The 13,677-nt window shown below is 36.5% G+C and overlaps 1 protein-coding gene across 1 annotated transcript in view; it reads left to right on the top strand.

The window, feature by feature from the left end:
* Positions 1–13,677, top strand: part of LOC138153285 (palmitoyltransferase ZDHHC11-like) — a 176,653-nt gene that overhangs the window by 36,084 nt on the left and 126,892 nt on the right. The window contains 1 exon segment of the mRNA XM_069077424.1: positions 8,710–8,931. Within this exon segment, the coding sequence (XP_068933525.1) occupies positions 8,710–8,931 (222 nt within the window).

Below are 13,677 nucleotides of genomic sequence, written 5' to 3'. Positions count from 1 at the left end.
CCATTCCTTGCATTCCTACTGAATTCCCCTCCAGGTTTTCATTTCCTTTCAGCTGGACTATTGCAGTCCATCATTTCTTATAGCACAACAGTATTCTGTCACAACCATATACCACAACTTGTTCAGCCATTCCCTAATTGATAGGTATTCTCTCAATTTCCAATCCTTTGTCACCACAAAAAGAGCTGCTATAAATATTTTTATACATTTAGGCCTTCTTCCTTTTTCTTTAATCTCTTTGGGATATAGGCTTGGCAGTGGTATTTCTAGGTCAAAGGGTATATGCATAGTTTTATAGCCCTTTCAGTATAGTTCCAAATTGCTTTACAGAATGATTGCGTCAGTTCACAACTCCACCAACACTGCATTAGCATCCCAATTTTCCCACATCCACTCCAACATTTATCATTTTCCTTCTCTGTCATATTAACCAATCTCTGTCTAATCTATACTACATGCTCTACATGATATTTCCAAATTAGCATTCCTAATACACAACTCTGGCCATGTCACTCCCCTTCTCTAAAATCTTTACTGGCTGTCAGTTGCTTTGCAAACAAGGTTCACACTCCTTATCTGATAAGGCTTCTTATAACATAGAAATACCTCTGCAACCCAACCCAAACTTGTCTTACTTGGTATTGCCTGAGTGTAGCTAGCAACTGGTAGTATACTCATACCTTTAATTTTTCCATTATTTAAAAAATTAATTTTAATTTTATTTTTTCTCAATTACATGAAAACAAACTTTTTTAACATTAGTTTTTTTTTATGTTTTGAGTTCCAAATTCTCCACCCTCCTTACTACTCCTTGAGAAGGCAAGCAATTTGATATAGATTACATATTAGCCACATAACAAAAGAAAACACAAACAAAAAAACTCAAATAAAATAAGATTTCTGAAAAAATATGCTTCAATCTGCATTCAGGCTCCATCAATTCTTTCACTGAATGTGGATAGCATTTTTCATCATGCTGAGAATAGCTAAGTCATTCACAGTTTGATTATCATACAACATTGCCATTACTGTTTACAATATTCTCCTCATTCTGATTGTTTCATTTTGCATCAGTTCCCTTGTTTTTGTGAAAATCCTGCTCATCATTTCTTATAGCACAGTAGTATTCCATCAGAATCATATACCACAGCTTGTTCAGCCATTCCCTAATTGATGGACATCCCCTCACTTTCCAATTCTTTGTCACTAAAGAGCTGCTATAAATATTTTTCTACATTTAGGCCTTTTACTTTTTTTTTAATCTCTTTGGGATACAGACTTAGCAGTGGTGTTGCTAGGTCAAAGGGAATGCATAGTTTTATAGCCCTTTTGGCATAGTTCCCAATTGCTTTCAGGAATGATTACATCAGTTCACAACTATACCAAGTCTGCATTAGCATCCCAATTTTCCCACATCCATTTGAACATTTATCGTTTTCCTTTTCTGCCATATTAACCAATTTCATAGGTGTGAGGTGGTACCTCAGTTAATTTGCATCTCTCTAATCAATAGTGATTTAGAGCATTTTTTCATATGACTATAGATAGCTTTGATTTCTTCTTCTAAAAATTGTCTGTTCCTATCCTTTGACCATTTATCAATTGAGGAATGACTTGTATTCTTGTAGATTTGACTCACTTCTATATATTTGAGAATGAGGCCTTTATCAAAGACACTTGCTGTAAAAAAAAAAAAAATTCCCCCATTTTCCCACTTCCCTACTAATCTTGGCAGCTTTTGTTTTGTTTACAAAATTATCCATTTTGCATTTCATAATGTTCTCTATATCTTATTTGGTCATAATTTCATTCATTCTCCATAGATCTGAAAAGTAAACTATTCCTTGCTCCCCTAATTTTTTTATGGTATCACCATTTAAGTCAAAATCCATTACCGACTTTGACCATATCTTGGTACCATGTTTCCCCGATAATAAGACACTGTCTTATTAAATTTTTTGGACAGAAAAACACCAGAGGGCTTATTTTCAGGGGAGGGCTTATTTTAATGAACATTGACAGCAATTTTAATAAACAGGTAAATGTGAACAAAAAAATGTACCAGCAAGCAAATCACTGGGGAAGAACAGGATGACGCACTCACTGCTGCAGCTCTGATTGGATGCAGCTCGGAGCGCGGCGTGCGTTTCACCCGGGGGGGGGGGACGGTGCATACAGAGGGTACTGTAATGTAGTGTGTAGCACAGGGGATCACCTTCACTACAGTAGCAATCTCAATAGGGCTTATTTTTGGGGTAGGGCATATTTTAGAGGAATCTTACACAGTAAGGGGAGGGCTTATTTTCGGGATAGGTCTTATTATCGGGGAAACACGGTATATGTGTTAATCTATGCCTACTTTCTGCCATATTGTTTTCCAGGTTTTCCCAGCTGTTTTTGCCAAATAATGAGTTTTTGTCCCAAAAGCTTGGGTCTTTGGGTTTATCAAACACTAGATTACTATGATCATTTACTACTGTGCTGATGTACCTAATCTATTACACCAATCTATCACTCTATTTCTTAGCCACTAACAGATAGTTTTGATGATTAGAGATCTGGTGTGACTAGGCCACTTTGCTTAACATTTTTTTCATTAACTCCCTTGATTTCTTGATATTTTGTTCTTCCAGATAGATCTTACTATTTTTTCTAGCTCTATAAAGTAAATTTTAAGTAGTTTGATTGGTATGGGCCTAAATAAGTGAATTAGCTTAGGTAGAATTGTCATTTTTATTATATTTACTTATCCTACCCATGAGTAATTCATATGTCTCCATTTATTTAGATCTGACTTTATTTGTGTGAAAAGCATTTTATAATTCTGTTCATGTAGTTTCTGGGTTTACCTTGGCAGGTAGACTCCCAAGTATTTTATACTGTCCAGAGTTACTTTAGATGGAATTTCTCTACCTTTATCTACTGAATTTTGTTGGTGATATATAGAAATGCTCATGATTCATGTGGGCTTATTTTGTATTTGCAACTCTATTGAAGTTGTTAATTATTTCAACTAGATTTTTAGTCGATTGTCCAGGATTCTCTAATTACATCACGATATCATTTGCAAAGAATGATAGTTTTGTTTCTTCACTACCTATTCTAATTTAATTTCTTCCTTTATTACTATTTCTAACATTTCTAGAACAATATTGGTAATAGTGGTGATAATGAGCTTCCTTGCTTCACTCCTGATCTTATTGGAAAGGCTTCTAATTTATCCCTATTACAGAAAATATTTGCTGATGGCTTTAGGTAAATACTACTTATCATTTTAATGAAAGCCCCTTTAATTCCTGTGCTTTCTAGTGTTTTTTTTTTTTGTTTTTTTTTTTAATCTTTTTTTCTGCTTCTTTTGGAGGGCAATTGCTGTTAAGTGACTTGCCCAAAGTCACACAGCTAGTAAGTGTGTTAAGTGTCTGAGGCCGGATTTGAACTCAGGTCCTCCTGACTTCAGGGCTGGTGCTCTACTCACTGTGCCACCTAGTTGCCCCAAGTGTTTTTAAAAGGATTGAATGTTGTAATTTTCAAAAGCTTTTTCTGCATCTATTGAGATAATAATATGATTTTTGTTGGTTTTGTTATCCTTATGGTCCTATGCAGATAGTTTTCTTAATACTGAACCAGCCTTGCATTCCTGATATAAATCTTCATATAATTTTATTTAAATTTTTTGCATCAATATTTACTAGGAAAATTGGCATATAGTTTTCTTTCTCTACTTTTCATCTTCCTGGTTTATGTATCAGCATCATATTTGTGCCATAAAAGGAATTTGGTAGGATTCCTATTTAATCTTACTGATTCTCATGTGATTTCTCTTTCATGTTTACCATTATATACTCCTCTTGAGTTTTGTATTTGAAAGTTAAATTTCCTATTCAGCTCTGTTCTTTTCTTTTTCTTTTTTTTTTAATGCAATCGGGGTTAAGTGACTTGCTCAAGGTTACACGGCCAGTTATTTCTGAGTGTGGTGCTAAGTATCTGAGCCCGGATTTGATCCCCAGGTCATCCTGACACTGGAGCTGGTGCTCTTACTTGCTAAGCCACCTGGCCGCCCCCAGCTCTGTTCTTTTCATCACGAATGCTTGAAAGTCTTCTATTTCATTTTTCCTCTGGAGGATTATACTCAATTTTACCAAATAGCTTATTCTTGGTTTTTATGCTAGCTCTTTTGCTTTCTGGAATATCATGTTCCAAGTCTTCCACTCCTTCAATGTGGAAACTGCTAAATCTTGTGTGATCCTGACTGTGACTTCATGATATTTTAATTGTTTCTTTCTGGCTGCTGCAATATTTTCTCCTTGGCCTGTTAGCTCTGGTATTTGGCTAAAATATTCCTGAGAGTTTTCATTTGGGGATCTTTCTTGGGAGGTGATCAATGAATTTTTTTTCAATTTCTTTTTTACTTTCTGGTTCTAGGAAATTAAGGCAGTTTTGTTGATAATTCTTGAAATATGATGTCTCAGTTTTTTTTAAATCATGGTTTTCAGGTAGCCCAATAATTCTTAAATTATTTATCCTCAATCTATTTTCCAGGTCAGTTGTTTTTCTGATGAGATATTTTATATTTTCTTCTATTTTTTCATTCTTTTGTCTTTGCTTTATTTTTTTCTTAATTTCTCATGGAGTCAATAGCTTCCATTTGGCCAATTCTAACTTTTAAAGAATTATTTTGGGGCGGCCAGGTGGCTCAGCGAGTAAGAGCACCGGCTCCAGTGTTGGGATGACCTGGGGATCAAATTCAGGCTCAGATACTTAGCACCACACCCAGAAATAACTGGCTGTGTAACCTTGAGCAAGTTACTTAACCCTGATTGCTTAAAAAAAAAAAAGAATTACTTTACTTGGTGAGCTTTTTCACTTCTTTTTCCATTTAGCCAATTATACTTCTTAAGGAGTTCTTTTCTTCAGTGAATTTTTGTCTCTCTTTTGCCATTTGGCCAATCCTTTTTTTAAAGGTGTTGTCTTTGCTTTTTTTGTGCCTCTTTTACTAAACTATTGACTAGCTTTTCACAATTTGTTTTGCATCTCATTTCTTTTCCCAAATTTTGCTCTATGTCTCTTATTTTTAAAATCCTTTTTTTTTTTTAGCTCTTCCAGGAATTCTTGTTGAATTTGTATCCAATTAATATTTTTCTTTGAGGCTTTCCTCATAGCTGCTTTGACATCATTGTCTTCTGGGTTTGTGTCTTGATCCTCCTCGTCACCATAGTAACTTGTTATGGTCAGGTTCTTTTTGTTGTTGCATTTTCATTTTCCCAGTTTATTTCTTGACTTTTACCTTTGTGGTAAAGTTGGGCTCTGCCCCCTGGGTGGAGGGGGCATTGTCTCAAGCCTCAGGCTTTTCTTGCTGCTGTTTTCAGAGGTAGCTCTGGGGGTCTGTTGGTTTTTAGTACTTATAAGGTGGTATGATCTAGGGAGAGATGTAGTCACTGCTCTCATGCTCTATGCAGCCTGAACTGGGTTCTGAGGTCCATCATCACCCCAGTGAGACAGATCTCTCCTGCCAACCTCATAAGTTGTCTTGGGCAGGTAAATTGTTTTATCCAAACTTTGGTTGTTTCTACCCATCCAGAATTCTATTTGAGGTATTATTTTAAAGTTATTTGGAGGGGCATTAGAGAGAGCTTTGCTGAGTACTTTTTAAATCCACCCTCTTAGATTATTTCTAATTTTTTTCTTGTTGAGAATAAAGTAACCATCATCCCTGAAGTCAGCTGCAATGATAGGCATGGCTTCTGAGAAGTAAACAAGGCTCTGCTGATCAAGGGTCAGCATGAATAGATAAAATATATGTAAGTCTATGCTCTAATATGTATCTTCAAAGTCAAACCTAAAATCAAAACCAACATCAATATTAAGGGTAGTCAAGAATTGGGGCCTCAGTACAGATAGACAAGATAAGTTAACCTCCTGATCTGTGGAAAAGAATTAGTAAGGAACCAGAAGTATACAGGGAAAAATTCCCTAAGGAAAGATAATAGATGAAGTCAAAAATAAAATTTTTGGAAAGCTAACCAAATTGAAGAAAGAAAAAAAAATATGGAGAGGAATCTAGGGAGTCATCATTGCCAGGTCTGATAATTTGGCTAACCCACTGTCAAATATCTATTTGTACTAGGTTGGGCTGCCCATAGCCACATTCCCTTTCTGCCCAATATCCCACAGCCACACTAAGAGTAGTATCTTAGACCATATGTTCCTTTTGGGCTTTGTCTTGGCATTGTAGTTTTGTGGTAGTGTTCATAGGCTTCTTCCTCAAACTCTAGAATTTAGTTGTCATGGGTAGGCTCCCAGTGTTAGCACCAATGCTGGGGAAAGTAATGGAGCTAGCAGCAACTGTATTAAGTTCCATTACAAGTGTAGAGAAGCATGTTTTAGTTGAGATATTCCAGCATAAGGATGAATGACTACATGATGTGATGGACAACAAAGTTGACCATAACTGTTGCCCCTTGCTAGGTATGAATGTTGCAAAGCAAGATTCAGATACAGATAATCATCTAGGCCTTAGATATGATACAGGTTTATTTTCCAGATTATCCAGAAAACTTCCTTCCCTTGGGTCTATCTTTATGGCTTCCATGATCCTGGCAAGGTAACCAGACTACTAATGTACTATTTGCTTTTTCCTTCTTGCCTGGTCTCATATGCTATGGATATACTTCTTGCATGGTTAGTTTTCTAGTTCATAAAACTTTGTTATTATAAGGCAATCTTGAGACAGCACAGGCTACATCTCAGATAAAGTACTTGTGTATGTTTAGAAGCTCTAAGCAGTGCCATCCTTTCCTTAGGCTTATATATCCTCCAGTCTACCATGTATTACCAGCAGCCCTAGAACCTCTAAGAAACCAAGATCACCCTGGCAACAAATTCCTCCAGGTCATTGATCATCATTAGGGAAGAGCATGAGTAAAACTGGTATAGTTCAGGCTCCACATATGCCGGATGGGATAGAAACCTACCGAAAAATGAAGTGAATCAATAAGGAAAATTATCTCTTTAGTTACCAGGCCATGGATTGATTTTCTTCTCAACTATGCACGAGCCAATTTCCTACTTAACAAGTTTCCTGAAAGATAGAATTATGTGCAAGATGTTCCTTCTGGGTTCTGTCCTCTGTCTTGGAGTTTTAGTTTGGGGAAGTAGTGTTGGTAGCGTTCTCCCACATACCCTAGACCAGGCCTACACAACCTGCAGACAGCCAGTTGCTTATGGCTCTTGGGCTGCTTATGGCACACCAAAGGATTTCCAGCAGCCTGAGAAAAATGTAGAGGAATACATCCTTTGTATGTAGAGGAAATCCAACGGCGTGCAGCAAAGGAGGGCTGTAAGCAGCCCCCGGCCTCAGGTTGTGCACCCTACTCTAGACTCTAGGGGTTTATGGGTAGGGTTTATGAGTAGGCTAATAGGATCAGCACCAAGGCTAGGGAAAGTAGTAGTACTGACAACAACTGTGTCAAGTGAGGGCAGGTTACAATCTTTTTGATGGGCTACCTGCTATTATTCCTACCCCCAGCCAATATTATGGATTGCCCTTATTTCCCACCATGTCCTCCCACCAGTGTGCAGTTTTATCCATGTAGAAGGTGACTTGTAGGTCAGATTAGGCAGTCTTCCATGGGGAGTGCATGGATGTCCACATAGGTGGTGAGCATAGAAAAAAAATGGGGGGAAACCCATTTTTCAGGTGAAATAGGATTGTGGGATCATAGGTCTCAAGCAATACAGGATTTCAGAAGCTATCCAATCCAAACTTTCTTGCCTCTACTAATTTTAAAGATAGAGAAATTAAAGCCCAGGGAGGTTAAATTACTTGTCAAAGGTCACGCAGGTAATAAACAATGGAGATGAAGTTTGAACCCATGCCCTCTCCACTACATCACACTGCTCTCTTTAGTAGGTTATGGGTAGTTTGAGTGGAATGAGTTATAGACAAATTCTGTAAATAATGATTCCTTTCAATTGCCTTGGTGATGAAGGGTGCAGCATCTAACTATTATTGCAAGGTGGAGTTTGTGCATTCAGTGTGCCTACCAGATGGAGGTAGGCCTGTAGAGTTGATGAATCCTTACAATGAAGGCAGGGAATATACTAGGGACTATAACTGGAAATGAGGTGAATAGATAGATTGTAGACTAGCAATATTGCTGGCATCAATAAGTGAGAGCTTATGTGGCAATGGGAATGAGAGGATAAGCCAATTGTTTCTGTGTCCATATGCTTAGTGGAAAATGTACAGGAGTAGAGAAAGAAGATGTTGAGGAAGAAATAGAATTAATGGTTTAATGGGTTAAGGGTGACAGAATTATCACTAGTTAATGGACTCCAGGATAGTATGTTAAAGAGACTAGTAAGCCAGAACTGAAATAATTCATTTCTGTTCTTCCTTCCTTTCTTCTTTCATATAACAACAACAATAATAGCTAGCATTTATATAGTGCCTACTATGAGTATGCCAGGCACTGTGCTAAGTATTTTACAAATATCATCTCATATGATCTTCAAAACAACTTTGGGAGGTAGCTGCTATTATGATCCTTGTTTTACAGTTGAGGAAGCTGAGGTAAGAAAAGGTTAAGTGACTTGCTCAAGGTCGCACAGCTAGTAAGTGTCTGAGCCCAGATATGCTATTAACTTGTTTTAAAATGCCTCTAAATAAATTTATATTAAGATAATTAGTCTTCCTTTTCTCTTTTTCAGATGACCTTCTGTAGAAGGAGTTTAAGACGGACAGTGCCTGAGAACCTCCTAAAAAAGACTAAATTAATCAACCCACCCCACCTTTCTCGAGTGAATGGTTGGTCTCTGCCCCTCCACTCCTTCCAGCTTGTGGCTTGGACAGCCTACATGTACATGACCATCGTAGCATTTGGATTATTCATTCCCTTGCTGCCATATTTTTGGAGAAACGCCACCTACATTGTATCCTTTTTGTCCATAGTTTCAAAGGAGATCTGCCACTTCCTAATATGAAAAGGTAAGCTACCAATAAATACATGAAAGAGAGTATTTTGATATCAGGTTAGATATCCTTAGGTGAATAGAGATCACATTCAAAGAGTTATGATTTTAATTGGCTTTGAAAGCCACCTCTCTAAGAGTTGAAGTTTTTGTTTTTCAAAATAAAAAAAACACCTGTATTAATGTTTTGGGGTTTTTTACATCACCTTTTATTAACCTGTATTAGGAGGTTTTTCTTTTGTTTTCTTTTTAAATGTATTCTCCTGTCTCTAGTCTTAATTCCAGAATTGGAACTTTGTGCCTGCCTAATTAAAATTTACCAAATCTGGCATGATATAAATATGTACCTCCTTTCCAACTTAACAATCCATCTTTTGTAACAATATTTTATAAAATAAATAGAAAGAAAGAATTCAGCAAAACTAACCAACACATCAACTGAGTTGTGCTCCAAACCCATAGTCCTTCACCTCTTCAAAGAAGGGAGGAACTTACATTTCCTCATCTCCTCCTTAGGGACAAGCTCACTCATTATAATTACACAGTGCTGAGGTTCATGTCTTTCATTCTTTTCATTTATATTGTTATATTCATTAGGTATATTGTTTTTCTGATTCCGCTTACCTTGTTCTGCTTCAGTTAATTTATCTTCCTGTGTTTCTCTGAATTCTTTACATTTATTTCTTATAACATATTGATATTTCATTTCATTCACATATCATATTTTGTTTACTTATTCCTCACTGATAGGTATCTATTTTTTCCTATTAACATTTTGTTACTTAAACAAAGTGCTGATGTGAATATTTTGGTACATATGTGACCTCTCTTTCTATTTTTGTTGTTCTTAGGGTAATTGCCTAGTAATAGGCTCTCTGGATGTGGATAATAGTTCTAGAGGTGGAAGGGACCTCAGAAGTTATCTAATTTAATGCTTTTATTTTCAGATGATGAAACTGAGGCCCAGGAAGTTTAGGTGACTTGCCCAAGGACACACAGGTAGCAAACATTAGAGATCAAATTGGAACCCAGGCTTTCTGCTTCTAGAGTCAATGTCTTCTTCTTCTTTATCATGCCTCTATCAGAAAACATTTTAATCACTTTTTTAAAAAACAATCTACTTTCCAGAATGATTGAGGCATTTCATAGTTCCATCAATAATTTATTACTTAGGTTATCTTTCCACAGCCCTTCTGATTTTGACATTTTGACAAAGATATGTCAATTCTCAGAGTATGAGATGAAACATTAGAGTTCTATCCTGAACTTTCCCTTCACACTTAATCCTACTGTTGGAAATTGAAGGAAATTTCAGGATAGAATGGAATGGCAGAGACTAAACCCTTGGCTTAGTCCTTGATGTCACCTGAAGAAGGTTACAAGGGGAGTTGATGGGGCTCAGGTCACTTATAGTTCTTTCAGTGTGAAATAATGGGAAAAGTGCTTTATTTGGAATCAGAAGACACAGGTTGGATTTCCAGCTCTGTTATTTGTTTATTGCCTGGGCAATAATGACTTGAATGGCCAAATCATTTGATCTGTCTTGGTTCAGTTTTCTTATCTGCAAGGAATTAAAAGAGTGGTATCCAAACTGTTTTTTTTTTCTCCTGCATTTGTTTATGCATTATTTTATACTCTAGAACAGTAATGTTAAGCTCAAATAGAAATGGTGGTCAGTAAACTAAACATAAAGATCCCTGCAGGCTGTATATTGACTTAGAAAACTACTTACTAACATAATATATGTTCCATTGTATTTTTTATTTATTTTGTTAAATATTTACCTATTCTATTTTAATCTGCTTTGGGCCAGAAACCAGAGATTTGCAGGTCCCCATGAGCCCTACAAACCTCATGTTTGATGCATCTGTTCTAGCACATAGTAAGTTTTTGTAAGGGTACTGTATGAAGCTTGGAAATATGTATACTCCCTTCTATTCCCATTCAATAATAAGAGGTCTAAAATTAGATATTTACACTTCTAAAACTTTATTATTTGTTAATTTAGTTCTTGTTTATATTTTCATTAGATTTATCTAGTTCTGAAAGGGAGCACTTCCAGGTCCTCTTCTATTATTGTTTCATCATACATCTTTGTCTATAGTTCGATTAGTTTTTCTTTTAAGTGTTTATATACTCTGTCTTTCAATGTATATGTAAACTAAATACTGATGTTAGTTATTATCTATGGCACCTTTAAATAATTTTTTTCTTATTTGGATTCTCCTATGGCTTAATAAATTATATTCCCATTTGTCAGTTTAACCCTATATCGTTCTTTATGTTTCAATTGTGTTCCTTATAAACAACATATTTTTTTTAATTCTGCTTCCTAATCCATTCTGCTACTGACCTCTGTTACATGAGTGAATTAATCCCATTCACATTCATAGTTATGATTATGTTTTTCCCTACATCTACACATTTCTCTCTTTCCCTCCAACCTTCTTTTTACAAATAACAACAAATAAAAGGGTGGAAAGAAGTGAAATGGGATCATGCTACTTATCTATAAGTGGAATGGATTGATCCTACTCTTTTGCCTTCCTTCTCTTTACTTAGCCCTTACTTGAATTACTGGTTCTTGTACTTTGTTTCTTATTTTTTTTTAAATCTCCCCTTAAATCTCAGTCACCTGACTTGTGGATATTCTCTACACATTTCTGTCCTTCCTCTTAAGTTAATTTTTCCTGCTCCCTATCCCTGCCTTCTTTTCCCGTTGAATTTCATGTATTTCTTTCTTTTTGTTGGGGGGGGGGAAGGCAATTGGGGTTAAGTGACTTGCCCAAGGTCACACAGCTAGTAAGTGTGTCAAGTGTCTGAGGCCAGATTTGAACTCAGATTCTCCTGACTCTAGGGCTGGTGTTCTATTGACTGTGCTACCTAGCTGCTCCAAGTTTAATGTATTTCTATACCACACTCTGTGTTTGTATTATCAACTTTCTTTTCACTAGTTCAGTTAAGAGTGAGATTCATGAGATGTCTCCTGTCCCCCAAGTCCTACTTGCATATTTTTTAGACTTCTATGAGAAACAATGAGTTCTTCCCTCTTGTTTCTCATTTCTCCCCCACTATGCTCTTTTTCCTTCCCTTTTCTTTTCTCTCCTAAAACTAGCAAAACAGAACAAAATGGCCCTGAGACCCTTTGTTTGTCTTTTTGAACTGGGCTTCTGAAAATCTATTTTTCCTTTCTCCCCCTTTTAGAATAGAATTACCTGATTTTATATCATTTAGCCTATTCTAATTGCTCAATTTTATTTACTTTCCTAGATTTTTCTTATCTTCTGTGCTTTTATTTCAAAGATTTCACTCACATCTGATGTTTTCATCAGAAATTCTTAGAAGTATTTTTTCTACTAAAGATCCATTTCTCCTTTGTAGCATGATATTTAATTTTACAAGATAAGTTATTGGCTATAAGCCTTTTTCTTTTTCCTTCTGGCATAACATATTACAAGATCACTGAGTTCTGTTTATTTCATTCTATTTTTTTTAATGTGTCCACTACCGTTTCTACCTTCTTCTCTAAGTAATTTATTTTCCTTTTAGATTTTTTTTCCTTAAGAGTACAGTATCATCGATCAAGAGCTGGTCCAGTCAGCTTGTTTTACAGATGAGAAAACTGATGGCCATGGAGGTTGTGACTTTCCCAGAGTCACACAGTAAGTATAGGAATGGAATATGAATTTAATCCTCAAACTCTACCAAAGTACCAGAGAGCTATAATTTCAGTTCTCATCTTTTACTTCATTTCTTCTATCCACTCTTGTAATCTTTGTGGCCAATCCATTTTCTTCCTGAGTATATGTGTAGAGTTAATCTCTTATTCTAGTTTTACCTCTTGGAATTCTCCTGACCATATTATTTATTTATTGGATTAGAAGGTTTTTCTTTTTTAATGTATTCTCCTGTCTCTAGTCTTAATTCCAGAATTGGAACTTTGTGCCTGCCTAATTAAATTTTACCAAATCTGGCATTCTTGTATGAAATGTCTAAGCTTAGGCCCTGTCTCTGATGCAGTATGGATGCTGCAGTTATTTCCCTGCTATAGTTCTTGATGGGATAATTTAGTCCTGCCCCCAATGCCTGCCCTCTTCCACAATGCTGGCCTGAATCAGGTTGTTGAATCATAAGGTAAGACTGCCTCAATATAAAACACTAACCGTTGTCTCCTGGTGGTCCAATGGGTACCATGACTTCTCCCCTGTCTCTACCTTATTATGGAGTCAGCATTTGATTTTGTCTCCTGTTGTGGTCCTGACAAAGTATGACCAGATATTGTAGATTACATTGGCTTCAGACCTCCTGGAAGGAACTGAGGAGCAGGCTGCCTGGGTGCCTTGGCCCCTTTTATCTGCTATAGTGTACGGTGTATCTTCAACTAGTTCTTGACAGATGTCAGAGAATAAGGCTAGCTTCAGACCTTCTGGAGAATTCTGAGACCTACCTCTCCCTCCTTTAACAGTCTTATTGGGAAGTGACTTTATCTCCTACCATGTCTTCAACATCCCAGTACTGAGATCCTACTGGTATCAGGCCTCATTCAAAGGAGATTGTACTAGGACCTGCAGAAGGGGCCCCTACTAAGTACCTGAAGGCACTTACCTGTCTTCTGGGATAATCCTAAACTGGATGAAGGAATTTACTAGTGTTTTTCTTAGGTTATAGTAAAATCTTGCTTCATCTGCCATCCCTTTTTATTTTTAC

This window comes from Petaurus breviceps, unplaced genomic scaffold (genome assembly GCF_028583685.1).
Source record: "Petaurus breviceps papuanus isolate PSGF00001 unplaced genomic scaffold, PetGlider_PUasm1.0 151, whole genome shotgun sequence".
Lineage (NCBI taxonomy): Eukaryota > Metazoa > Chordata > Mammalia > Diprotodontia > Petauridae > Petaurus > Petaurus breviceps.
This window is presented reverse-complemented; position numbering and strand designations above follow the sequence as displayed.